Below are 25,459 nucleotides of genomic sequence, written 5' to 3'. Positions count from 1 at the left end.
CTTCCCGGCTGTATGTAAAAACACTTCAGATTATCTGGGCTAACAATGTAAGATAAAATACATAAAACAAATAACTGCATAGTTTTCTAAGGACCTGAAGCGAGGCGACCGTCTCTGTCGGCGCCATCTTGTTGCATCCCTGAAAGTGAACATCCGGCTTCTTCACTTGTGGGATCATTTGATACCAGCCACCCAGACAGCTGATGAAGCTGTCTGGGTGTAATAAAGCCCTTTTGTGGGGGAAAACTAATTATGTTTGGCTGGGCCTGGCTCCCAAATGGGTGGGCCACTGCCCAGTCATGGGAAATCCATAGATTAGGGCCCAATTTAAATTATTTCAATTGACTAATTTCCCTATATGAACTGTAGCCCAGTAAAATATTTGAAATTGTTGCGTTTATATTTTTGTTCAGTATATTTTTTTGCTTATAAGTGAACCCTTTTCCTAACCTCAACCTAATCACCATAGCCTGCTACGTGAATGATCCTAACCTGCTGCGAAAAGTCAAATCTAACGTTATTCGACTAAAACTGAGTTTTACGTGCAGCCGGCTCATACGCCTACCCGGGCCAGTTTAATAGAATCCTCTCGTTTTTTAAAATCAACTATGGGCGTTGTTATTTTTACACTATTTAATAATAACAACGCCCATAGTTGATTAAAAAAAACTGCTCATTCTCCCAGATTTTATAACGAGAGGATTCTATTAAACTGGCCCGGGTAGGCGTATGAGCCGGCTGCACGTAAAACTCAGTTTTAGTCGAATAACGTTAGATTTGACTTTTCGCAGCAGGTTAGGATCATTCACGTAGCAGGCTATGGTGATTAGTTTGAGGTTAGGAAAAGGGTTATTTTTACACTATAATAATCCCGATGTTCTTTGGCTGAAAACGACGGAGATACGACCACAAATACCATTAAACAACTGTGCTATCTGTCATGCGTGGGAGGGTTCCAAGTGGTCTGGAACCATTGCAGACCTTGTTCGCAAGCGGAAGTGTGTATCCACTTAAATTGAGAAGGTGCGCTGATTTAAAATTGGTAAAATGTGGATCATTGTAGCAATCATTTGTGCTGCTCTAGCTGCATTCGTATACAACTATGTGTTCCGTACGTCCGGACCAAATCCTTTTGATATCGACACTCGTGAGCCGCTTAAACCACTGGTCACCCAAAAGAAGGAGAAAAACAAAGTTCTGAAGCAGGGTGAGTCTCGTAGACACAAGTTTTGACGATCACTGATGTATGCACGAAATATAGTTTCCTAGGAATATGTTCGCAAACAGATTTACGTTTTGTAATTCATTTTTTGGCCGTCACCCTTGTCCAGTGTGTGTGTTTCGAAAGCTATATCTTGTTGCATAATTCAATTGCTGTGTCGTTCACATGTATCTCAAGAGCATTCATTTGGAGTTGAAAGCAGGTCAGACAACTATTTCGTTTGTTAGGAAATCGTTGTCAGCGGTTCTATGGCTACACTGTTAACTACAGTACTGCGTCACAAGCTGAACATTGCTGCTGTACTGCACTAGTGACTAAACTCATTGTTGAAACGCAATCCACCCGCATTATATCACGTTTATAGCTGCTACACACACTTGTTTCAGTTCCACTAACTACGTTTTCATCCAATTTGGTACAGATTTTCATGCGAATATTAAAACATCTGCATAAAACCACGACATGTGTTTCCATCAAACTGACTTTTTGCGGAGAAAAGAAAAAGGCTGTGCGTTATTACGTAGTGCACAAAGTTCATTTTACCGACACAAAGATCCCACCATGTTGAACGAACAAATTCTGTTTGCATTTAGGCCTACATAATTGTACTGCATTTGAATGTTTCCATGAAAATGCGGTCGTGACTTTTTTTTTTCTCCATGGTTCAGGAAAATTCATCCCCATGAAATGGTTTAGATGGAAACGTGGTTATAGGCTGTCTTTGCACAGTCCCAGGGGATAATATTGCTGGAACACATCGTTATTTGTTTCATGTACGAATATTTAACTGTCAATATCTCTGTTAATTGTATGTTTAAATTGTTTCATATATTTTTTTTACTCTTCCCAACCAGGTTTCTTGGCCAGTAAAGTACCTGAGAAACTAGATGCCATTGTCATTGGCAGTGGAATTGGTGGTCTTGGGCTGGCAGTGCTGCTGGCTAAGGTTGGAAAGCGGGTCCTGGTTCTGGAGCAGCATGATCGGGCCGGAGGCTGCTGCCACACCTTTACGGAGAAAGGCTTTGAGTTTGACGTGGGTGAGAAGGCTCTTATCAGTTGACCTTTCCTTACCTAGAAGGCAGCTATCAGTTTACCTTTCCTTACTCAAGGTGGTAGGTACCTTCCTCTACTCAGAGATGGTAGTGGCTATGAACCTGGTCTATTTCTATTGTTGACCTAAATCAAGGATGGGCAACTTTGATGGTGGTGGGGTTCTACATGGTGGCTTGGGGTTTTGCATATACCCACATCAGATAACCACACATGCAGACAGAGCCGGCCCTAGCCTTTTGGGGGCCCTAAGTGAAATTTTGCAAAACATTTTAGAGCCTGCCCTCCTATTGACACTAAAAAAATAACATTTTGCCATGGGATGTAGAGAAATTGTACGTAATGCATTCTACTGTTGCAACTCTCAACAGTAAGTTGAGACACCAAATTAGTTCCTAAAAAAACTGACCGCATGTCCTGACCGCATGTCCTGGGCTAGCCCAAGCCTGATTTTGTAAAAAAAAAAAAGTGAGTTTAAGTGTAACACTGTAAATGCAAACTATTAATCAATAATACTGTGTCTTATAAGCCCATGTGATTTGAGCTAGACATCCTAGATACAAAACATTCTAACAATACAATCAATCAATCATGCCTCCACCTCAGGTATCCACTACATTGGGGACCTGTTGGAGCATAAGCCCTTCCGCTGTATGCTTGACCAGCTGACCAATGGTCAGCTGCAGTGGGAGCCGCTGGACAACCCATTTGACCAGGTGGTGCTGGGCCCTCCTGAGAACAGGCGCACCTACCCCATCTACAGCGGCAGGAACCGTTTCCCTGACGAGCTGAAGAAGTTCTTCCCTGGTGAGGAGGCGGCCATCGATGAGTACATGAGGCTGGTCAAGGTATGGTGCTGTTACGTGATGTCATCAATAACCTCATGGTTTTTATTTTCTTTCTTTGCAACTCTGCCTAGAAGGCCAGCATCCTGGAGTCTCCTCTTCACTGTTGACGTTGAGAATGGTGTTTTGCGGGTAGAATTTAATGAAGCTGCCAGTTGAGGACTTGTGAGGCATCTGTTTCTCAAACTAGACACTAATGTACTTGTCCTCTTGCTCAGTTGTGCACCGGGGCCTCCCACTCCTTCTATTCTAATTAGAGACAGTTTGTGCTGTTCTGTGAAGGGAGTAGTACACAGCGTTGTATGAGATCTTCAGTTTCTTGCCAATTTCTCGCATGGAATAGCCATCATTTTTCAGAACAAGAATAGACTGACAAGTTTCAGACGAAAGTTCTTTGTTTCTGGCCACTTTGAGCTTGTAATCGAACCCACAAATGCCGATGCTCCAGATACTCAACTAGTCTAATGGAGGCCAGTTTTATTGCTTCTTTAATTAGGAAAACAGTTTTCAGCTGTGCTAGCATAATTGCAAAAGGGTTTTCTAATGCTCAATTAGTCTTTTTTTTAAATGATAAACTTGGATTAGCTAACACAACGTGTCATTGGAACACAGGAGGGATGGTTGCTGATAATGGGCCTCTGTACGTCTATGTAGATATTTCATTAAAAAAATCTACCGTTTCCAGCTATAATAGTCATTTACAACATTAACAATGTCTACACTGTATTTCTGGTCAATTTGATGTTATTTTAATGGACCAAGAAAGTGCTTTTCTTTCAACAACAAGGACATTTCTAAGTGACCCTCAAACTTTTGAACGGTAGTGTATATGTCTGAATTCCATCAACAGAAAGCAGGACGCAGCGTTTGGTTCCTGTGTCTGCTGAAGCTCGTTCCTGTCCCCCTGGCCAAGTTCCTGGTGTACACAGGCCTCGCCAATCGTCTGTCGTTCTTCTTCCGCATGGCGTCTCGCAGCGTGACCGAGGTGGTCAACGAACTGACTGAGAACAATGACCTCAGGGCCGTCTTCAGCTACGTCTTTGGCACTTACGGTAGGCTGCTGTAGTTCCTGATAGTGGAGAGCATAACCACAGCCATCTCCAATGAAAGACTGCGTCCCTGTTCCCTATGTAGTTCACTCATTTGGGGGACACAATTTCCACATGGACCAAATGAATTGCATCTCTTTTCGTTGTGTGTTTGGTTTTATAAGACTCAATTTTGTTGTGTGTAACTGCAGGTAACATGCCCAAGGATGGCAGCTTCTCCATGCACAGCCTGCTGGTCTGCCATTACCTGACTGGCGCCTGGTACCCAATAGGAGGAGCCAGTGAGATCGCCTACCACATGATCCCTATCATTGAGAAAGCCGGGGGGGCCGTGCTCGTCCGCGCCCCAGTCAACCGCATCCTGTTCAACGACAACAACGAGGCTATTGGTGAATAGGGCTGGTTGATTGGTTGAAAGGTGAATTGGTTGATCACACAGATGGTCAGATTTGACCACATCTGGTTCCATTGGTTTCAGGTGTGAGCGTGATGAAGGGTCAGGAGGAGATCCATGTGCATGCTCCAAAGGTCATCTCCAACGCTGGCATCTTCAACACCTACCAGAAGCTGCTGCCCAAGGAACTCCAGGCCATGCCAGGTGGGTGAGGGTATTATGGTGTGGGTGTATGTTCAAGATATCTGCGTAAAAAAATCATCATTGTTAGTTGACACTTGTATCGATGCCGTTGTCTAGATGTTGTTTCCTAATCATAATGTTTCTATGACCTTGTGATGCCTAATCATTAACGCTGTAACAGTTCACCAATGGGCATTGTTCCCCGGTTCAAATGTTTAAAATATGAGTGCATCGAGACCCCAAACCGATCCAAATGTAGCATGCATCGGTCAGAAAATCGATTAAAATGTTACGAATTGCTAAAACACAATTGGGGGGGGGGTAAAATTACAATCTTTTGAGACACTTGCTTCCTCTCATTCATTGTCGGAACTACGTATGGAATTATGTCTACAGTCATTGCTCTACAAGTAGTTTTGCATGCCTAACAACCCCTGGCAGTAGCCTAGTTAAACTGCACGCTGTCCGCAGCTTTGCGCGCTGACCAATGAGGGGTAAGCTTGTTCCTGATCATACACCATAGACCTATTCATCCCTTATCACAGCTGCAGAATTTAATTTGAAATGAATGTGTTTATGCAACAAATGTTAGTGCATTACATCGATTTGTTCCTCTAATCAAACTGAATCGTTTCAAGCTTAGCGTATCGGAGCCCATTTTATCTAGAAACTTATAGAATCCTCTGTAAAGGGAAAGATGCACATCCCTACTAATCATGACTGTTGTATGATTTTGTGATGCCCTGCAGCCATCCAGAAGCAGCTTGGTATGATGAAAAATGGGGAAGGAGGTCTGAGCATCTTCCTGGGCCTGACTGGAACCAAGGAGGACCTGGGCCTCAAAGCAGACAACTACTGGATCTTCACAGAGCACAACCTGGATGAACTGTAGGTCCTTCCTCTCTCTTTTTTTAAGCCTAGATGTTTGGCATGTCCCCATTGGCCCCACTGTCTAATGACTTGTATATTTATTTTAATTCACACCTTATTTGTCCTTATTAACGTACAGTTGAAGTCAGAAGTTTACATACACTCCACACATTTCTTGTTAACAAACTATAGTTTTGGCAAGTTGGTTAGGACATCTACTTTACATGACACAAGTAGTTTTTCCAACAATTGTTTACAGACAGATAATTTCACTTATAATTCACTATCACAATTCCAGTGGGTCAGAAGTTACCATACACTAAGTTGACTGTGCCTTTAAACAGCTTGGAAAATTCCAGAAAATGTCATGGCTTTAGAAGCTTCTGATAGGCTAATGGACGTCCTTTGGGTCAATTGGAGGTGTACCTGTGAATGTATTTCAAGGCCTACCTTCAAACATTATGGGAAAATCAAAAGAAATCAACCAAGACATCAGAAGAGAAATTGTAGACCTCCACAAGTCTGGATCATCCTTGGGAGAATTTTCCAAAAGCCTGAAGGTACCACGTTCACCTGTCCAAACAATGGTACACAAGTATAAACACCATGGGACCACACAGCCGTCATACGCGTTCTGTCTCCTAGAGATGAATGTACTTTGGTGCGAAAAGTGCAAATCAATCCCAGAACAACAGCAAAGGACCTTGTGAAGATGCTGGAGGAAACGGGTACAAAGTATATATATCCACAGTAAAACGAGTCCTATATCGACATAACCTGAAAGGCCACTCAGCAAGAAAGAAGTCACTGCTCCAAAACCGCCATTAAAAAAGCCAGACTAAGATTTGCAACTGCACATGGGGAAAAAGATTGTACTTTTTGGAGAAATGTCCCCTGGTCTGATTAAACAAAAATGGAACTGTTTGGCTGTAATGACCATTATGTTTGGGAGGAAAATGGGGAGGCTTGCAAGCCGAAGAGCAGCATCCCAACCATGAAGCACGGGGGTGGCAGCATCATGTTGTGGGGGTGCTTTGCTGCAGGAGGGACTGGTGCACTTAACAAAATAGATGGCATCATGAAGATAGAAAATTATGTGCAATTATTGAAGCAACATCTCAAGACATCAGTCAAGAAGTTAAAGCTTGTTCACAAATGGGTCTTCCAAATGGACAATGACCCCAAGCATACTTCCAAAGTTGTGGCAAAATGGCTTAAGGAAAACAAAGTCAAGGTATTGGAGTGGCCATCGCAAAGCCCTGCCCTCAATCCTATAGAAAATGTGTGGGCAGAACTGAAAAAGCGTGTGCGAGCAAGGAGGCCTACAAACCTGACTCTGTTTACACCAGCTCTGTCAAGAGGAATGGGTCAAAATTCACGCAACTTCTTGTCGGAAGCTCGTGGAAGGCTACCCAAAACATTTGACCCAAGTTAAACAATTTAAAGGCAATGCTACCAAATACTAATTGACTGTGTAAACCTCTGACTTCAACTGTATCCCTGATGTGTTGCAAAGACGGACATTGTGTAAGGTCTTGTGGTGTGGACTTTGAGAGAGAAGTGAGTTTCTGCGACATTACATAACCTACGGTACATGATAGTGCGTCTAGTCATGTATTCTGTATTTCACTCCCTTTCACTGTGTGCATCAAAGATTGTGCTGTTAACAGTAATCTGTTTGGTAACAACTAAAATGCAGTGTCGTCAAAACAGACAGTATCAGTACACACTCATCACTGCACTTATTTCACAACATGTTTGGAACCTCAATAGATATTCGCACTGTTTAACAAGCATGGTCTACAGTGCATTTGGAAAGTATTCAGACCATTTCACATTTTGTTACGTTACAGCCTTATTCTAAAACGTATTAAATTGCATTCTTCCCTCATAAATCTACACACAGTACCCCATAATGACAAAGCAAAAAACTGTTTTTTATATTTTCTTTTTGCAAAAAAACAAAAAAAAACGTATTTATGTAATTTATCAGACCCTTTGCTATGAGACTCAAAATTGAGCTCGGGGGCATCCTCTTTCCGTTGATCATCCTTAAGTTGTTTCTACAACTTGATTGGAGTCCACCTGTGGTAAATTCAATTGATTGGACATGATTTGGAAAGGCACACGCCTGTCCTATATAAGGTGCCATAGTTGACACTGCATGTCAGAGCGAAAACCAAGCCATGATGTCGAAGGAATAGTCCGTAGAGCTCCGAGACGACAGGATTGTGTCGGCACAGATCTGGGGAAGGTTACCAAAAAATGTCTGCAGTATTGAAGGTCCCCAAGAACACGGAGACCTCCATCATTCTTACATGGAAGAACTCTTTGGCCTGAATGTGAAGCTTCACGTCTGGAGCAAACCAGGCACCGCTCATCACCTGGCCAATACCATCCCTACGGTGAAGTGTGGTGGCAGCATCATGCTATGGGGACTGGAAGACTAGTCAGGATAGGGGAAATATGAATGGAGCTAAGTACAGAGATCCTTGATGAAAACCTGCTCAGGACCTCATACTGGGGCGAAGGTTCCCCTTCCAGGACAACGACCCTAAGCGCACAGCCAAGACAATGCAGAAGTGGCTTCGGAACAAGTCCCTGAATATCCTTGAGTGGCCCAGCCAGAGCCCGGACTTGAACCCAATCTAACATCTCTGCAGAGACCAGAAAATAGCTGTGCAGTGAAGCTCCACATCCAACCTGACAGAGCTTGAGAGGATCTGCAGAGAAGAGTGGGAGAAACACCCCAAATACAGGTGTGCCAAGCTTGTAGCGTCATACCCAAGAAGACTCAAGGCTGTAATAGCTGCCAAAGGTGCTTCCACAAAGTACTGAGTAAAGGGTCTAAATACTTACGTAAATGTGATATTTCAGTTTTTTTTAAATGTATATGTACATTTGCCAACCTAAAAAAAGATAACATTTTGCTTTGTCATCACAGGGTATTGTGTGTTGATTAGGGAGGGGGGACAATTGAATCCTTTTTAGAGTACTGCTGTAACGTAACAACGTGAAGGGGTCTGAATACTTTCCAAATGCACTGTATATGTGTCTGTGCCAGAATCCGAGAAGGGTAAAGTGTTAAAGAGCCTACAGTATTTTATTACTCCCATTATCTGGATGTTATAGGGTTGTCACCTATCTGAAGGGAAACCGGGAGGAGTCAGCGAGAAGTGTGCCCCTCCTCTTTGTGGCCTCTCCATCAGCCAAAGATCCCACCTGGGAGGAACGATCACCAGGTACAGAAACAAGACTAGTGCTGGCACTGATTTTTCACCATACTAAATGATTTCATTATTTCGATCCTTGGAAATGCATCATCCACTGACTTTACTTATTTAAACATGTGGCTCGTATAAGGAGCACAATCCATTGGCTCATGTCCTACATATTACTCGGTTCGAGGCAAGTTGTACCGGTTGAGGCTGCTCTTGCCATATTGGCCTGGGCATCTCTCCTCCAGGTGTTTCTGGGTCAATCCTTTCTTTTACTGAGGTTTGCAGTGTTGGGTGTTAGGCCTCGTTCTAGTTTTATTCCTGATGTGAGACTGTTTTGTGATTTTGTTTTTGTTATTTTGTTTTTGTTATTTTTATTGTATCTACTTCATGGTAACACAGACAAGACAACAGTTAGAAAACTACAGAATCCTGTAGTATGTTGTCCTATCAGGTACCAGATGGTTGCATAATGCCCTTTCAAAGTCCGTTAATTTGATTTGTTCCATTCTATTGACTGTCCAATGTTGATGCATTAGTGTTGCAACGTGTTCCTTGGAAACAACCTGCTCGGTCTCTTGATCTACACCATACCAAAACATCTTGTAACTTAAGACTTATTGGAAATGCACACAACTAACAATATCCGACGCCATCAGAACGAAGGCTGAACAGACGTGTCTCAACCCCTTTCCGTTTCCCCATTCTTCACAGGCAAGTCCACCCTGAGTCTGGTGAGCTTTGCTAACTATGAGTGGTTTGAGGAGTGGAAGGATGACAAGGTGACCAACAGAGGGACTGATTACAAGGAGCTGAAGCAGATCTTCTGTGACTCGATTCTGGAGGTGGTGATGAGTGTCTTCCCCAAGATTACCAGGGACAAGGTAGAGCATTTGGCCCGTTCGTACTAAACTCTGGTAGACAGCCTTGTCCGGGAAACTTACTATGGTGGATGCGCTAGTAAGCTGTAACCTAGACGAGTTTCTTTTTTTTGATGTAACCTGATACCTCGATGGAAAGTAGTCGATGCCCTGTTCACAATGCAGACATCTCCCATTTCTCTCTCTGTGTCCGTCTTTAGGTTGAGTTCATCGAGGCTGGAACACCCATAACAAACACGCACTACATTGGAGCCCCTAAAGGGGAGATCTACGGAGCAGACCATGGCACAGCTCGTTTCAGCGCTGAGTGCAGTGCCACCGTGAGGCCCCAGACACCCCTGAAGAACCTCTACCTCACAGGTCAGTATCTTATACGGCTGATTGGGTCCATGGATATATCAGAGAGAAGCTATATGTCTAAAACATGTCATAAGTTTGACTTCAGTATTACTAAAGGTTTATATCGGCTCTGGTTTTTTACTGCGTGCTGATGTTTGTGTTATGTGTGCAGGTCAGGATGTGTTTGTGTGTGGCTTTGCTGGTGCGCTGGCTGGGGCTCTCACCTGTGGTTCTGTCATCCTCAACCGTAACCTGCACCTGGATGCCGTTGCTCTGGCCAAGAAGACCAAACGTGTCGACACTAAGAAGTTGGAGTAACACAAGACTGACCACCTCCCTCAACCCGTTGTGGCTTCGAGTGAAGTTTCCCTTAGGTACAGATCTGGGATAAACTCCCCCTCCCCCAATCCGCATTAATGGCTAAACTGACCCAAGATCACCATCTAGGGGCAACTTCACCCAGCTCACTGAAAGCTTTAATAACACAAGGGGACAGGCTTCGATCTCTGGTCCTACAGTCAACGCGGTGAAAAGATCCCTCAAGACGGTTACTGTGTGACTATTCTAATCAATGAGTGAAGAGAACTCTGCTCTCTCTCACTGTTGAGGGAAAACACATTTGAAAGTCTAGGAATCTTTCTGTGGATGCTATCTGCATCAGATCTGGGAAATTAAGTTTACAACCAATCGACCTTTGAAAATGATAGCCCAGGGATAGATAGCTTTTTTCATAAATCAAGTGTGCAGATGGATGTGATTTAATACTAAATATTTTGACTCTTAATATATTGAGAACAAGTGTTGGGTGGAGTAGATTACGTTACCAATACTTTGATACCAGTACCAATAACTACTGCAAACATGTTAATAATTTATCAGTACTCAATATACTGTGGATGGATAACAGTAGCTTCTGTCTGAGTACTCAGACGGCCTTCCAACCAGCTATGCTAAATTCACCTATGCAATAATGTAGGGTGAAACTGTAACTCCCACCTGTTGCAATAAAAAAGCCATGACACAACAAAATTTGTGAACCAGGTTTAAAAGCTCTATGCTGTAACCATAACCACTGTAAATGTCTAATGCCTCCATTTGAACACGGATGTAAAGACTGGATTGTTTTGAATGAACATGCATTAAGTTATTAAACATTGAATACAAAAATATCTTCATGCAGATCATTGTAAAAATCAATGATTCCACTCTGTAAATGTATGGGGGGGGGGACTTTGTAACAATAATGCAAACTGTGATAGTGAAGGATTAATCAAAGAGAGAGAATAGATTTGTTTCCTAACCTTTTAGTCATTTATCATCCCTTTTAGAATTCTATTGATACTGGTATCATGGCTGGCCTGGAACATTGTTTGATTTATTAAAAAACACAAAATGCATTTACCATTCTTTCATCAATATATAATGTTGTCCCACAATTTATGAGCGTCTTGAAAATGTATATATCTCTGCAGTTTGGTGTGAGAAGGTAAATGAATCACAAATTCATTAAATATTAGCTAAGTATATCTAACCACACATTGCACAAAGCTGCTTTGAGATTCCATTTTGGTGAGCTAGCAAGTGGCTGCTAGATGGGGCTGGAGGAAGATTGCTGGCTACTTAGTTAGCTTGCCAGCGGCAATGCATAAAATCGGTATCTTGTGTAAAGCTTACTAAACTCTTTAATTAAGTTCACTCTTGCATAAGTACTTCATTTAGCTAGCTAGCTAAATAAGTCTCGTGAACGTCTTGACCCCCCCACACGCAAACACACATATGAACAGTGGCTACCAGTAAAAGGCGTGTGGAAGTAGTTCACATCACTGTCCAGTTTATTACTTGACCGCTTGTTTACAGGCATTACGCACGGTCTATTCCATCCTAGTTGCATCCAAATTCGAAATCGTCCGGTCATGAATTAGGAAATACTTGCAGAGGTGAAGGCGCATATGGCGACGTGTACAGGACCAGAGAGGTCTGCAATCAACAGCGACTTGTAGCGGTGAAGAAGTTGAACATACCTGGAGACACGGAGAGTGGGATTCCTGCTTTCATGATCCGGGAGGTGGCCTTGGAATAACACATAATGATCTTTGGGGTTAAAATCACTGTTATGGTGTTTTATAATTGTATACCATGGTGTCATGCCATTTCATTAGCAGAAATGGTTCACAATGATTGACCTTAATTGCTTTGTTTGGACCTGACGCTGGTGTTTGAGTACAGAGACCAGGACCGAGTCTTGACAAAATTAAGGTGTGAATTAGCCCCGTTATACATACCTGCATCTGAAAAAAACCTCAACGACTCCAAAGCACTCCATTAAGAATTAGTATAACATTTTACTCTACTCTCTTTTAAAACTTTTCATGCCAGATGTCCTCATATCTTGTCAGAATAAGCCACAGTCAGAGAAAGTGGTTGAACATTGCTGTCATGCTGCCTCCTGTCTGTACAGGATGTGGTGGTGCAGCTGCTGCAGGGGCTGGACTTCCTGCACACCAACATGCTGGTGCACTGCGATCTGAAGCCGGAGAATGTACTGGTAAGTAGCCGTGGAGAGGTGAAGATTGCTGGCATTGGGCTGGCGTGCATCTACACCTATCACATCGCCCCTTACACCCTGTGTAAGTCTACAGATTAGAACATCCTCCTTTCAATGCACAATCTGTTCGATTGTCAGTGCCATTGTCCCCCAGCCTAACTAAGGTAAAGGAACTATGCATAAAAGTAAAAAGTATCTTTCTATGTCCTGTCTCAATCCTCTCCCTTCCTCTCTTCTCTCTCTCTCTCTTCAGGTGGTGACACTGTGGTACAGGGGCCCCTGAGGTGCTGCTCCACTCTGGTTATATGTCCTCCGTGGACATGTGGAACGCCGGCTGCATTTTTACCAAACTATTCCTTTGGATACCATTGTTCTGTGGAGACGCTTAGGCTCAGCTGCTCCAGGGAATCTTTGAGGGAGTTTTTTTTCTTCTACCGTGCCCTACTTTTGATTGGTCGTTTATGATAAAAGCATTTGAATAATGTATGAGTTGTGTTTTACCAGTGCCTTGTGTTGGGGTTGTGTCTGTGCTCTTTCCCATGTCCCACAGGGTGATTGGCTTGCCCAGCGAGGAGGACTGGCCCAGGGAGAGCCCCATCTCCTACACCTGTAGTTGGTGCCCCAGAGACCCCCTGCACCCATCTCTTATCCAACCTGGGCCAGGAGGAGAACAACCTGCTCCTTGTATGTCCAATATACACATTTTAAGTCATGTTTCTGTTACAAGGCATTTTCAGAGTTAATGAATCTTTGAAATTCTATTGTTCTTTTAAAGCACAATGTCTAGAGTTCAGCCCGGCCAATCGCATCTCAGAGCTTCCAGAGCCCTCTCCCACCCTTTACTGGTGTGCGCCTGAGTACTCACAACCTGGCACGATGTGGAGAGAAGAGGGGAGAGCTGGGACAGAGGTTCATTCCTAGCCTATAGAGAACACTGAGGCTTCCCGTGCCGCAAGATGTGATGTACCTATATCAAAATGTAGAATTTTGGAATGGAAATAATAAGTAAGTGAAAATATTTAAAAGGTAAATCTGCAGGTTAAGCAATAAAGTGGGCACCCTGCCACTGTTTTGGTAAAAAAAAAGTTGAGGGGTGGAAAAATTGAATCTCAAATTCATAGACAAATTCATAGACAGAGCTAAGGATGCAAAGACTGACCATGCGTGATATCAAAATTATAGATTTAACCATGTTTTAAAGCTATATAGTGTTTGTTTACAATTACATTCTTTACAAACAATGGAGTAAAACAGGCTTATTTAGTTGGGCTCTGATGGGGTACGACAGTTGAACTAAGCTAATTAGGTATTTCTAAGTTATATTCTTCAACAATCAATGGGTATATATCATCAATTTAAAAGTCAAAACATTTATGTAGCATTACCCCTTTAAAGGTCATTTGTTCAACATGAATTTCCAAATCTTGATAGGTTTTATCTGAAATGCATTTCTGAAGACTAGTTTCGTGTTTTGAAAAAACACATTTATATCAAACGATGTAGAAACTGCGGTTCTTATGGCATGAAAACCCAAAGTGGAAGGAAAAGGAAAGTTGACAGTGATTTAAATTACAACAAATATATTGCTTTACTACAACAAATGTTATAACAAAGTTTATAGCTAGAATCCTTAGTTGCTACATCCATTAAAAAAAAACATTTTTTACTTATAAAAGAATAATATATAACCATTCATTTTTGAAGAATATAACTTATAAATGCCTCATGAGCTTAGTTCAGCTGTAAGTACCCCATCAGAAACCAAAATATAAGCTTGTTTTACTCCAATGTTTGTGAACGATGTAAATGTAAACACCGTATAACCTCTTGACATGGGTAAACTATAATTTTTATATCAGAGATGGTCAGTTTTTGCATCCACCTTTGAATTTGAGAGTGGTTACATTTTCCCCATACCCATCCTTCAACTCTTAACCAAAACAGAGGCATGGGTGCCCACTTAGTTATTGTTTCAATTTAAAAAAAATGCGTTGTTGATTTATTAGTTTTCCACTCTGTATTTGATACCAGACGGTTAGAATGCAGAAACGAGCTGCTAGAACATTTTGCAGGAGAACAAAATCTTAATAATTCAGAATGTGTGCGCTTTCATTTATTACTGAGGGATATTGCTGCTGTTACAAGTGCTATTATTAATCTCAAGTTGCTGCAAGGGAATGACACTACTGTATGAGCATATAAGTGAATGCATTATTATTTTTTTATTGTTCCAAATGCACATTTGGATCTTTATGGCCCTTTCTTTTATTTCATATATATATATTCTCTGTTTAGATACTTGGAAAGCTCATACATGTACATAGGTTTTCTTTTTAAGTTTTGAGGTGCCATTTTAATGTTAGGTTGCATTTTTTTCAGGGCGGAGAACATTCTGCGATCTCGTTTTAATTGAGCAAATGTAAATTCATTTCATTGTGAGTACTTTAGATAATGTTACTGTTTTCATTTCATTCATTCTATTGAGCAGCACCTGTTAACTGTTATTGGATCTGGTTTGATATTCGACCCTCATCTTTCGTCATGTTTCCAAATGTCTGTTGTACTATTTTGTATAAGAGACATGGCTATAGGTTTATCCCACCTCCACGATGGCCACACAGGGTCAAGTGCAATCATGTTTATAAGGTCAGATATATTCTTACTGTTCAAGACCTGAAGTGGCCCAAGCTAGAGTATGAATCAAACTTCAGACTTCCTCTGGCGTACTGTGACTTGGTGTTATTTTAGAAGTTCTTTGGTCTCTTCAGGCGTGGGACTGCCAGTGCTGCATCCTTCACTTGTTGCCTAATTTGTGCAAAGGCCTCTGTCCTAGCTCTCTGTTCTGATCCCCCTTTCAATGTATTCTGGTCCTTGTACCCAGTTAATTTAAAGGCGGAGTCAGCGATATCTCGTACATGCATAAAGTAAACAGCATAGTGGGTTAATTTACGCAAGAACTAAGAGCATTGGAGCCCAATGCTAAACTTCTCCACTGTTTTGGTCCCGTGACTACCACGTTGTAAGAGTGTGATGCGAACCTGTGCGCAAGCGCAGATACTATTTGAGAGCAAAGTTTTGCATCGGGCTTATCTTGCATCTCACTCATTGCAGTGTTTGCGTTGCTGTTTGTGCAAAGTCATTTCGGTGACTACCTTTAAGTGAAATGGCAAAGTGCCTGTTTGGGCACTCGAGGCAGTGTTCTATACTGAGAGGTGGTAGGGTACTTCTCCAATTTGTTTGCCTTACGGTGTTTAGTGATAACTTTCAAACAGTTGAATTTTATTCCTGGGTCCTATTTGGATAAATACAAGTGTCTTTAGGGTTCAAGTTATCTTTATTCAAGCGTATCTTGATCCATGAAATGGCCAGACTTGACATTGTAGATGTATGTAGCATATGCTGTAGCAAAGAAATAAAACAAGTCCAATCATAGCTTAAGAAATAGAGAAGACATTGCTGCTAACTTTATCTGCGCTATTGACAGTGTGCTGACATTTGACTGGTTCTGTCAATTGCTGTCTATAGCCCGCTCAGCCTTGGCCCCTGCACGTGGCATGCAGCAGCGCCTGGGCGAAGGGAGGGGGTTATATTTGTAACAGGGACAGGCTGCGCTCGCCGTAAATGGGCTTCCACGCTCTCTGTTGCAGCCGCGCACAAATGCCCAGTCCCTGCTGTTGTTAGTGACCATAGCCGGTCCCCTACGATTCGAGTACATGTAAGTACCCTAGCAAAATTCCTTTATGTAGCCTTCTAAAACAAAACATGTTGAAAGCCAATTTACAATGGCCATTGTTTAGCTTTTCGCTCATTGTAAATGACACCGTGAGTATTAGTGCGCTTTCGGCACAACTAGATTGATTCGGCTCAAATAAACTGACACAGGACATGGTTAGTTTAATTTGCATTTAAAGTCCAATTTGATTTATTAATCGTATAGCTCCACAGTTAGTTAGAAAAGCCCGAGTGGCATGGAAAATAGACCCTCGAATTGTGTCCATTACGCTTCAGTTACTGACAAGGAATTGTGTCCCGAATGCAAGGTCTTCCCCCAGTTTAAAAAAAAAAAAATTGACATGTGGTATCAAATAGTGATTATACTCTGTTAATAGATTTGTAATATCAAACTGCAGAGCGACTTGGTCGGCCTCATGTCTTTATCTTACCAAACATTTGACTTGAGACTTGTTTGAATAGGAAAATTGCTCTCATTCGTGCCATGGCTCATGTCTTGTTTTGTCGTCATTTTTTTTCATCCGAGTTCTTTCATACTATACTGTGAGATCTTATTTTTGGATAAATATTGGGCGGTGATGATGTTTGTTGCCATTGCGCTTTCTTGAAGTGGTACTGAATGCATTGTGGCTGATGTCGAGGGTGGAAGTTAGAGTGGGCTGGCATATCAACTAGGACTGAACTATATGTACAGGAAGGGACAGTGATGTCATGTCATCATTCACACTCGCATGTAATTCATGTGATTTAGGCTAGATCTTTTGGATGCCATCCGGCATTGGTGAAGCAAAAATATTCCCAATTGTTCACACGTGGACATCGTACAGTAAACAGCTGTTAATGTGTCACATCATTCCAGGGGCGGAGGTGTGGGTTACAGTATGAGGGGTGGAGGAGGAGAGCAACAGCTGCTCTAGAGGCATTCTGTTCCATAGTGTACACAAGTCCTAGAAGCTGCAGTTGTTATCATTTCTGAACTCAATTAAAGTGTATTTGTATAGGCAAAACTCTGTCATGGCCCCAGTGATAGCAGCATTCTGAGCTATTTAAACCCAGAGCATTTTATTTGAAATAGAAGGCTCTGGTTAAATCTATCCCTAATTCACCTGCATCACATGTCCATTGTGTCCAGTGATTATCCAGAACATGGGTACAGAGAGGTAACACCCCTTAAGCCTTCTGCATGCTTCGGTTCACCGCTTGCATTCTCCCTCAATAGACCTTTGCTTGAAAAGTGAGAAAAAAGTGGCAATAGTACTGGTTGTCCATTTTGAGATGCCGAAGCCAGCGTACACTTCCTCAAAATAGTCAGAATTAATCTAAGATAACTCAAGAAATCTGTCATTCATTTTGACATTTTCTGCCGGGGAGATCTTTTTACATCTAACTAAGATGTTTGTGTGCAGTATTTCTCGAGTTAAAAAAAAATGTGCATGAAAACGATTAGACTCTCATTGAATGACAAACACTTAATTGACGATTCCTTACTATTTGACCAATCACCGAAGCAGGGGGCGTAGACTTCGGCTGCCGATTTTGGCTTGTATGTATAAATGTTCACCTTCTGAATCAGAGAGGTAATTCCTCCTACATCACAGAAGGTTGGTGGCAACTTAATTGGGGAGGACGGGCTTGTTGTAATGGCTGGAGCTGTAGAAGTGGAATGGTATCAAACACATGGTTTCTAGGTGTTTGATGCAATTCCATTTGCTCCGTTCCAGCCATTATTATGAGCCATCCTCCCTTCAGGAGCCGCCACTGTCCTGCACTACATGACCAAATGTATGTGGACACCTGCTCATCGAACATCTCATTCCAAAATCATGGCCATTAATATGGGGTTGGTTCCCCTTTGCTGCTAAAACAGCCTCCACTCTTCAGGGAAGCCTTTCCGCTAAATGTTGGAAGATTTCTGCGGGGACTTGCTTCCATTCAGCCACAAGAGCATTAGTGAAGTCGGGGACTGATGTTGGGCGATTAGGCCTGGCTCGCAGTCGGCGTTTCAATTCATCCTAAAGGTTTTTCGATGGGGTTGAGGTCAGGGCTCTGTGCAGGCCAGTCAATTCATTCCACACCGATCTCGACAGACCATTTCTGTATGGACCTCGCTTTGTGCACGTGGACATTGTTATGCCGAAACAGGAAAGGGCCTTCCCCAAATGTTGCCACAAAGTTGAAAACACAGAATCATCTATAATGTCTTTGTAGGGTGTAGTGTTAAGATTTCCCTTCACTGGAACAAAGGGGCCTAGCCCAAACCATGAAAAACAGCCCCAGACCATTATTCTTCCTCCACCAAACTTTACAGTTGGCACTATGCATTCGGGCAGGTAGCGTTCTCCTGGCATCCGCCAAACCCAGATTCGTCCATCAGACTGCCAGGTGGTGAAGCTTAATTCATCACTCCAGAGAACGCGTTTCCACTGCTCCAGAGTCCAATGGTGGCTTTGCACATTGTGATCTTAGGCTTTTGTGCGGTTGCTCGGCCATGGAAACCCATTTCATGAAGTTCCCGATGAACAGTTTTTGTGCTGACTTGCTTCCAAAGGAAGTTTGGAAGTTGGTAGTGAGTGTTGCAACTGACGACAGACAATTATTACGCGCTACACGTTTCAGCACTCGGCGGTCCCGTTCTGTGAGCTTGTGTGGCCTACCACCTCGCGGCTGAGCCGTTGTTGCTCCGCTACGTTTCCACTTCACAATAGCTCTAGCAGGGCAGAAATTTGATGAAGTGACTTGGAAAGGTGGAATCCTATGAGGTTGAAAGCCACCGAGCTCTTCAGTAAGGCCATTCTACTGCCAGTGTTTGTCTATGGAGATTGCACGGCAGTGCGCTCGATTTTATACACCTGTCAGCAACGTGTGTGGCTGAAATAGCCGAATCCACTCATTGAATGGGTGTCCACATACCTTTGTATATAGAGTGTACATTAATGCTGTTCATAGCAGTTCCTCAATGCCCCGTGTGTCCTCAGGGTCAGCGTGGGACCAGGGTGAAAGAGAGACATAAAACATAGTGTCCGTGACTACCTCACCTCAGCTCTGTTTACAATGACATGCGGGGAGATACGATACCCACCTTCCGTTTTGCCTCATTAAAACCTCTCTATGAACTTCCATGTGCATGTTGATTCAACTTTATCTTGGCAAATAGTGTATACAGTCTCATTTCTCTGTGTATTCCTAGCGAGTACTAACTAGTCTCTTCATCCGGGTGCTTTAGACCAAGCTTGTCAGCTAGTGTTACTGGATTAGGGGCTGATGATCCATGCTGAGCTCCAATGGCAACCAACCTCTCTCGCCCAACCCAGCCTTGCCTAGCCCGTCACATGACCTCTGCACCGGTCTGCCCAAAAGATGGACACTCTCTGTCTCCCGTCTTCATTGTCTTACACTCAATTACACGGTATTGGGACGTTTCTCATCTTGCCCTCTCTTACTCTTGAGACGGTAGGGCTATACGAACCAAGCTGTCTCTATTCTTGTGGTAGTCAATTTTGTGGTTGTGTTGAACTTGACCTCACATACACAAACATACACACGCGAGCACACTAACACAGCTGCCCTTCTGAATCTTGATGTCCCATGGGGATCACTGCGTCTGACAGCTCAGCTTTCTGTGCCTGGCCCTTTGCTGTCGTCTGCGGCAACGTCAGATTTGCAGATTCACCTGGCTCTATGTTAGTCGCTTGCTCACGCTGTCTGAGAGCTGCAGTCAAAGAGTGAGGAGGGAATGCAAAATCTATTTAAAGGTCAAATTATGTCTTCCGTATATAAGCTTGCAATCTGGAAGACACTCTTGTCTCACACCATTCCCAAATACACCCAGAGCAAGCGGTGTGTCTACAGTGTAAGCCATGTCTGTGTTTATCCGTTTATGGTGACACCATGACTCTTACAGACCACCACAGAGTACAGTGCCCTTAAGCCTGCAGTAGCTCTGCTGTGCTAAGTCCTATGAGTCCCATAGCTCTCTCTGCTCATTGTTCCATAGGCCCCATTGTGTTTCAGCTGTGGTGGGGAAGGGACAGGAATGCCGACGCTAACGTTTAGCCATTTCAGAACACCACTCACACGCCAAATTTTGGGCGGCCTATCAAATGGCTCAAGTCCCTACTGATTGAGAATACAAATGTGGTGATGTCATTATTTGTATTTGATCAGTGGTTCAGATCCTTGTTTGTGTTCAAACAGCCAGGTAAGCTAGTAGACAGGGTGTAGGCTTTGCATGTGTGTGCTTGTTGAGAGAGACATTAGACTGTCAGATGAGTGAGTATGGACAGTCCTGCTCAGGGACATTACTAGGGACATACATTCCCAATGACATGTTTAGTACCATGTTATTGGTAGAGGATCCGAATGAATGCGGTAGCCTACGTAAACTATGACTGGGTTTGAAAAGCCAGCGAACTATACCAACTCTGGGTAGGCCTATTTACAATGTCATTTACTTTATAAATGTAATCTTTTGTTTTGTTAGTGAACTTATCACTTTCCGGACAGCGTCTCCACATGTTCCGCTCGCTGACATAGGAAGGCACTAACTAACTAACGTTGACAGCAAGAGCCACTGATCTCGTCCAACCTTAATGGAAACCAGTGGAATTCTACTGGGAAACCTGCAGACAGTCAGCCATGTACTGTAGGGACTGAAGTGGAGCTGACTGGCTGGCTGACTGGCTGGCTGGCTGACTGGCTGACTGGCTGGCAGTGGTATAGGGTTTCAGTGCAAGGGGAGATTCCTGCTTTTCAGAGCAGGTTATCTTACAGGGCTTCAGCAGGAAAGAGGAGGGAGAAAGAGCGAAGAGCGAGAGAGAGACGGGCGACATAGGAAGGAAGGAGAGAAAAAGAGTGGGCAATCGCAATGTAGCCGGTTGCCTACAGATGGCATGCTGCTTTAAAATGAGATGAAGCAAGACGCTGATTTTATAAAGGAACATTTCAACTAGGTATGGTTTGTTTTGGTTCAGTGCTATGTGGGTGTCAGAAAGATGTGTGTAAAATCGGGCCACTGTAAATTCTTTAGGTTTTTTGTTACGTCATAGCGTCATGTCATTTGACGTAATAGTGCACTTGTAGGCTGGTGGTATGTTTATGTCGTAGTGATTGGCTTAACCAAGAACGTACGGATGTGAAACAAACAATGAATGAATTATTCAACTGGTTGTGAATGAATGAGTGGCTAACTGATTGAGAAAGTGAGATATCGCAGTTATCTGACGTTTCTATTGCTCCCTCTGTCTCAGCAGAGCAATGAGCTCAAAGGAATGATTTGTCTGTCTGACACCATGCTGATTGGAAGAAGACATTCCCAATGCCAACAACGGAGGTGCTGATTGGTTCTGCCTGCCAACTTTGGACCTTTTTGACTATTTATCCTTTGGTGTCTGATAGCTGAGAAGTGACATAGGAGGGAATCTCTCGAGGTTTGAGTCATCAATGCCCAGGTCATTGTTAAAGGAGACCTACTGAGACAGACAGGGAGAGGAACAGGCAGCATGGACACTATAGAGAACCCCGCCTTGGAGCCCAGATCGGAGCGGATCGCCCGCTACAAGGCCGAAAGGAGACGGGAGCTACAAGAACGCTATGGCAACATGGAGGAGCTCCCATCCAAGTGGGTGAGGAGGGATGGGACTCTCATGAACTCAGACGGCGCACCTCCCTCCACAGACAGGATCCTCTCTGGGGGGGTGAACGGCAGAGCGGGGGGGCCGGAGGGGGGCAGGAGGAAGAGCAACACCCCTCTGGAGTCAGAACCGAGGAGAGTCTCCAACGGCTTTGAGGCAGACACTGCTGCAGACCCAACATACCTCCGAAGGTGAGTCCCTTCCATGTGTAGCCATTAGCCAATCAGTAGTGGAGATCCTTCTTGACCCCAAGCAAGAAGACAAAAGGGTGATGCGGCAGACAGATTGCATACACTGACTGTGATGTCACCCCACATGCTGACTCAGACCACTGAACCTAGTTATGCTGAAAGTATGCAGGTAATGCCTGCTGGACATCAGTGAATTGCTGTCTTATACAGTATCAGGCCATGTACACATAGAGTAACAGCCCCAACAGACTGGCCTTTTCCCGGTTCCCTAACAACAGATCGATGAATAGAAACAACCATATTATGTGTAACCACCTCTTAAAACAACCCCCCACCAGTCACCAAGCTCCTTCTCCAGTGAAAATTCTTTCCTGTGACCTTTCAGCCTCGTAAAACAGTCGTCAGAGTTCACCTGTGCTTTATGGCCTTTGTTGCTAATTCAAACGGAGCGAGCTAAACCCGACTCCCAGCGTCTTGCAGTACTAGTACAGCAGAGATCACATTGATTCCTCCATGCGTGTTTTATATCCTGATGGCTTGGACTCCCTTTCCTGTAAGAGGTACAATACTTTGTCAGGAGTGCTCTTTAGGAATTGGTCGTCGTTGTGGTAGTTTGCCACTTTCCTTATGCCACCTCTCTCCCACCTCCCTCCTCCCCCGCCCCCAGGCAGTGTTCTTCTGGCTCTGCCGGCATGTTGAGTGCAGGGGAGCCCCTAGCTCCCCCAGGCCCCCCTGGACCCGACGCTGCCCAGCTGCAAACGCGGGTGTCGGTGGGCCAGTTGAGGAGTGCCCTGCTGCAGCAGACCGGGACTGGAACACAGCCTGAGAAAGTGTAGGGTCTCCTGCATGTTACGGCCTGTGTGTGTGTTGTTATTCTGAATATGTGTGGGCGTCAGTCCCACTGCTTCCAGTTTCTCACTATCTCTCTCTCCCCTTCTCTCCCGATGCTCACCCTGTTCCTCCGTGGTTGGGGATAGTAGTCCCGACAGTGGCCGCGCGGCCTCTTCCCTTGACCTGGCTGTAAAGCCGGGCTCGGAGGGGGGGCGGCAGCGCACCCGTCGCTACCTCCCCGGGGTGTCAGGCGGGGGCCGCAAAACCAACGAGCGCTTCAGGACACAGCCGATCACAGCCTGCGAGGTGCAGGAGAGCGGCGGGTAGGGACTGTGTGCTGCGGCCAGCCATATCAACCAGGTCATATCACACACAGCATGCAGGTCAAGCCTGGGGCTCATCTGGAAGACTCTGGCCTAGTTTGGTTACTCTTCAGGTGGAGAGGTTTGCAGTGTTTTGTGCCGTTGCTGTGTTCTGTTTCTTCTTTTCTGATTGTTTTGATAGTGTGTGATAATGGTTTGTATGCATGTAAATGCTTTCCAGATATTTACTGTCCCCTCATAGAGGAGCATCTCTTTTGGTGGTCCTTGTGGTTATGTATTGAACTAGTTTGGCCTTTGTACACTGGCAAGCGGCATGATTTGCATGTATGTTTGCATCCGTTCATGGAGCTTAATAGCAACCTTGACATGAACTGTGTTGCTTTGTTGAGCGTGCAGATATGACCCAGGAGCCTGGGTCTGTGTGGGAGATACAGTAACCCGCACAGACATCAGAGAGAGAGTGAAAAGAGAGAATTACACCAGGCAGGAATGAGCATGGTCAAACTCCTCTCATCTTTTGCCTTGCGTGCATGTTTCAGCAAATGACCTCGTGTTGATTCTCTCTCTCTCTCTCTCTCTCTCTCTGTGCCCCACAGGCTGCTAGAGGAAGAGGCGAACGCAAAAGGTAACGAACCCCTGCCCACCTGGCTCTCACATGGCCTGTTTTATTTTGCCACACAAACGGCTGATCCATTGCCTTTTGCACAGCCTCTGTACTGCCTCTGTGTTAACTGAGTGGGGGGAGAGAGGGACTGAGAGAGAAACAGAGAGAAACAGAGGGGGACAGAGAAATAGAAAAATAGAGAGAGAGTGGGAGAGAGAGAGAGAGAGAGAGAGAGAGAGAGAGAGAGAGAGAGAGAGAGAGAGAAAGAGCGGGGGAGAGAGAGAGAGGGAGAGAAAGAGAGAGAGCGAGAGAGCGAGAGAGAGAGAGAGAGAGAGAGAGAGAGAGAGAGAGAGAGAGAGAGAGAGAGAGAGAGAGAGAGAGAGAGAGAGAGAGAGAGAGAGAGAGAGAGAGAGAGAGAGGAGAGGGAGAGAAAAACAGGCATAGTGCTGTGTGGCTTGCCAGAGGTAATGTTGGAACACAGTGACAAAGAAGAGCAGGTGCTCTCTCTCTCTCTCTCTCTCTCTCTCTCTCTCCCCCCTCTCTTTCTCTCGCTCTTTCTCTCCCACTCTCTCTCTGTCCCCCCTCTCTTTCTTTCTTTCTCTCTCTCTCCTCTCTTTCTCTCTCCACTCTCTCTCTCTCTCTCGATCACAGACATGCCGACATGGGAGATAGGAGGTGGCAAAGCGCTCTGATCAGCACTTGTCTCTACAAGTAGCGTGTGATAAAATGGCTCAGCAGGCTACTGTAATAGGCATTTGTCATCACACTGTAGCTGAGAGAGAGAGAGACAGACAGACAGGGGTGGACAACACGGGGTCAGAAGGGATAACTGTTTTTGTTTTTCTATTTTCACTCAAAAACAAGCGATAATATAAACACACAAACCTATATCAACTCACAGTTACTGTATAACAGTACGTTCATAACAGTAAACCTGATGAATATATACTCTGACCTCTACTTACACTCAACCCCAGCTCCAGAGCTGCCTTTATAGAACGTCTATAATAAACAGAACATCAAATAAATCAAGGGATTTTATTTTTAAACACTCCACCTGACCCAGATGGGAACAGGGTGACGGTAGAATGTTGAAGTTCCTCGGTGGGGATGGATTTATGAGCCATAAATGAATGCCTGAGCACCACACAGCCACTATAAAAAAAATAGTCCCCACAGTAGCTGTCCAATAACTTCTCTCTCACGCATTCATTTGGCTGTCCACCTAAAAATACAATGACTGAATGGTCATTGAGAGCAGTGTTAGACACAAGAGAGACAGTTGACACTCACACGATCAGCGTTTGCCGTCCAACTGCCTGGTCAAAAGGATGAGCTGTGTGGTCGTTAAGTTCAAGCCAGGTGAGAGGAGAAGTAGGCAGCTAGCGGTGCCAGCTGAGAGAGAGTGGTGGTGGTGCCATGTGACAGTGTAGTAAGGGCCAGGTGCAGGGCGATGGCCTCACACGAAGGGGGATCAGTCTATGAGCAGGAGAACTATTTTTGCTGTATGACAGGGACTGTGAGTTTGCTATAAGGTGTGTTGGGTGCTGTT

The 25,459-nt window shown here is 44.1% G+C and overlaps 2 protein-coding genes across 13 annotated transcripts in view; both read left to right on the top strand.

Annotated features, from left to right (window-relative positions):
* Positions 1-735: 735 nt before the first annotated feature.
* Positions 736-11,448, top strand: LOC118365231 (all-trans-retinol 13,14-reductase-like). The gene is made up of 11 exons (XM_035747275.2): positions 736-1,207; positions 2,077-2,259; positions 2,879-3,120; positions 3,968-4,169; positions 4,358-4,555; positions 4,645-4,764; positions 5,493-5,631; positions 8,746-8,855; positions 9,546-9,715; positions 9,913-10,072; positions 10,224-11,448. Exons 1-11 carry the CDS (start codon positions 1,048-1,050, stop codon positions 10,367-10,369), a joined length of 1,830 nt encoding a protein of 609 aa, XP_035603168.1. The 5' UTR covers positions 736-1,047; the 3' UTR covers positions 10,370-11,448.
* Positions 11,449-12,255: 807 nt separating this feature from the next.
* LOC118365229 (supervillin-like) overlaps positions 12,256-25,459 on the top strand; it is a 31,472-nt gene continuing 18,268 nt past the window's right edge. For 4 of the 12 annotated variants that reach the window (XM_052490820.1, XM_052490822.1, XM_052490821.1 and 1 more), the window contains exons 1-8: positions 12,256-12,307; positions 12,510-12,596; positions 12,850-13,280; positions 13,372-13,601; positions 21,575-22,149; positions 22,817-22,981; positions 23,127-23,303; positions 23,900-23,928. In XM_052490820.1, the coding sequence (XP_052346780.1) occupies positions 21,827-22,149; positions 22,817-22,981; positions 23,127-23,303; positions 23,900-23,928 (694 nt within the window). In that variant the 5' untranslated portion in view covers positions 12,256-12,307; positions 12,510-12,596; positions 12,850-13,280; positions 13,372-13,601; positions 21,575-21,826. Of the gene's footprint in view, positions 12,308-12,509; positions 12,597-12,849; positions 13,281-13,371; positions 13,602-15,710; positions 16,312-21,026; positions 21,278-21,574; positions 22,150-22,816; positions 22,982-23,126; positions 23,304-23,899; positions 23,929-25,459 lie in introns of those variants that run through there. The other 8 variants (XM_035747263.2, XM_052490819.1, XM_052490823.1 and 5 more) reach the window with 8 other exon arrangements.

This window comes from Oncorhynchus keta, chromosome 32, assembly GCF_023373465.1.
Source record: "Oncorhynchus keta strain PuntledgeMale-10-30-2019 chromosome 32, Oket_V2, whole genome shotgun sequence".
Lineage (NCBI taxonomy): Eukaryota > Metazoa > Chordata > Actinopteri > Salmoniformes > Salmonidae > Oncorhynchus > Oncorhynchus keta.
This window is presented reverse-complemented; position numbering and strand designations above follow the sequence as displayed.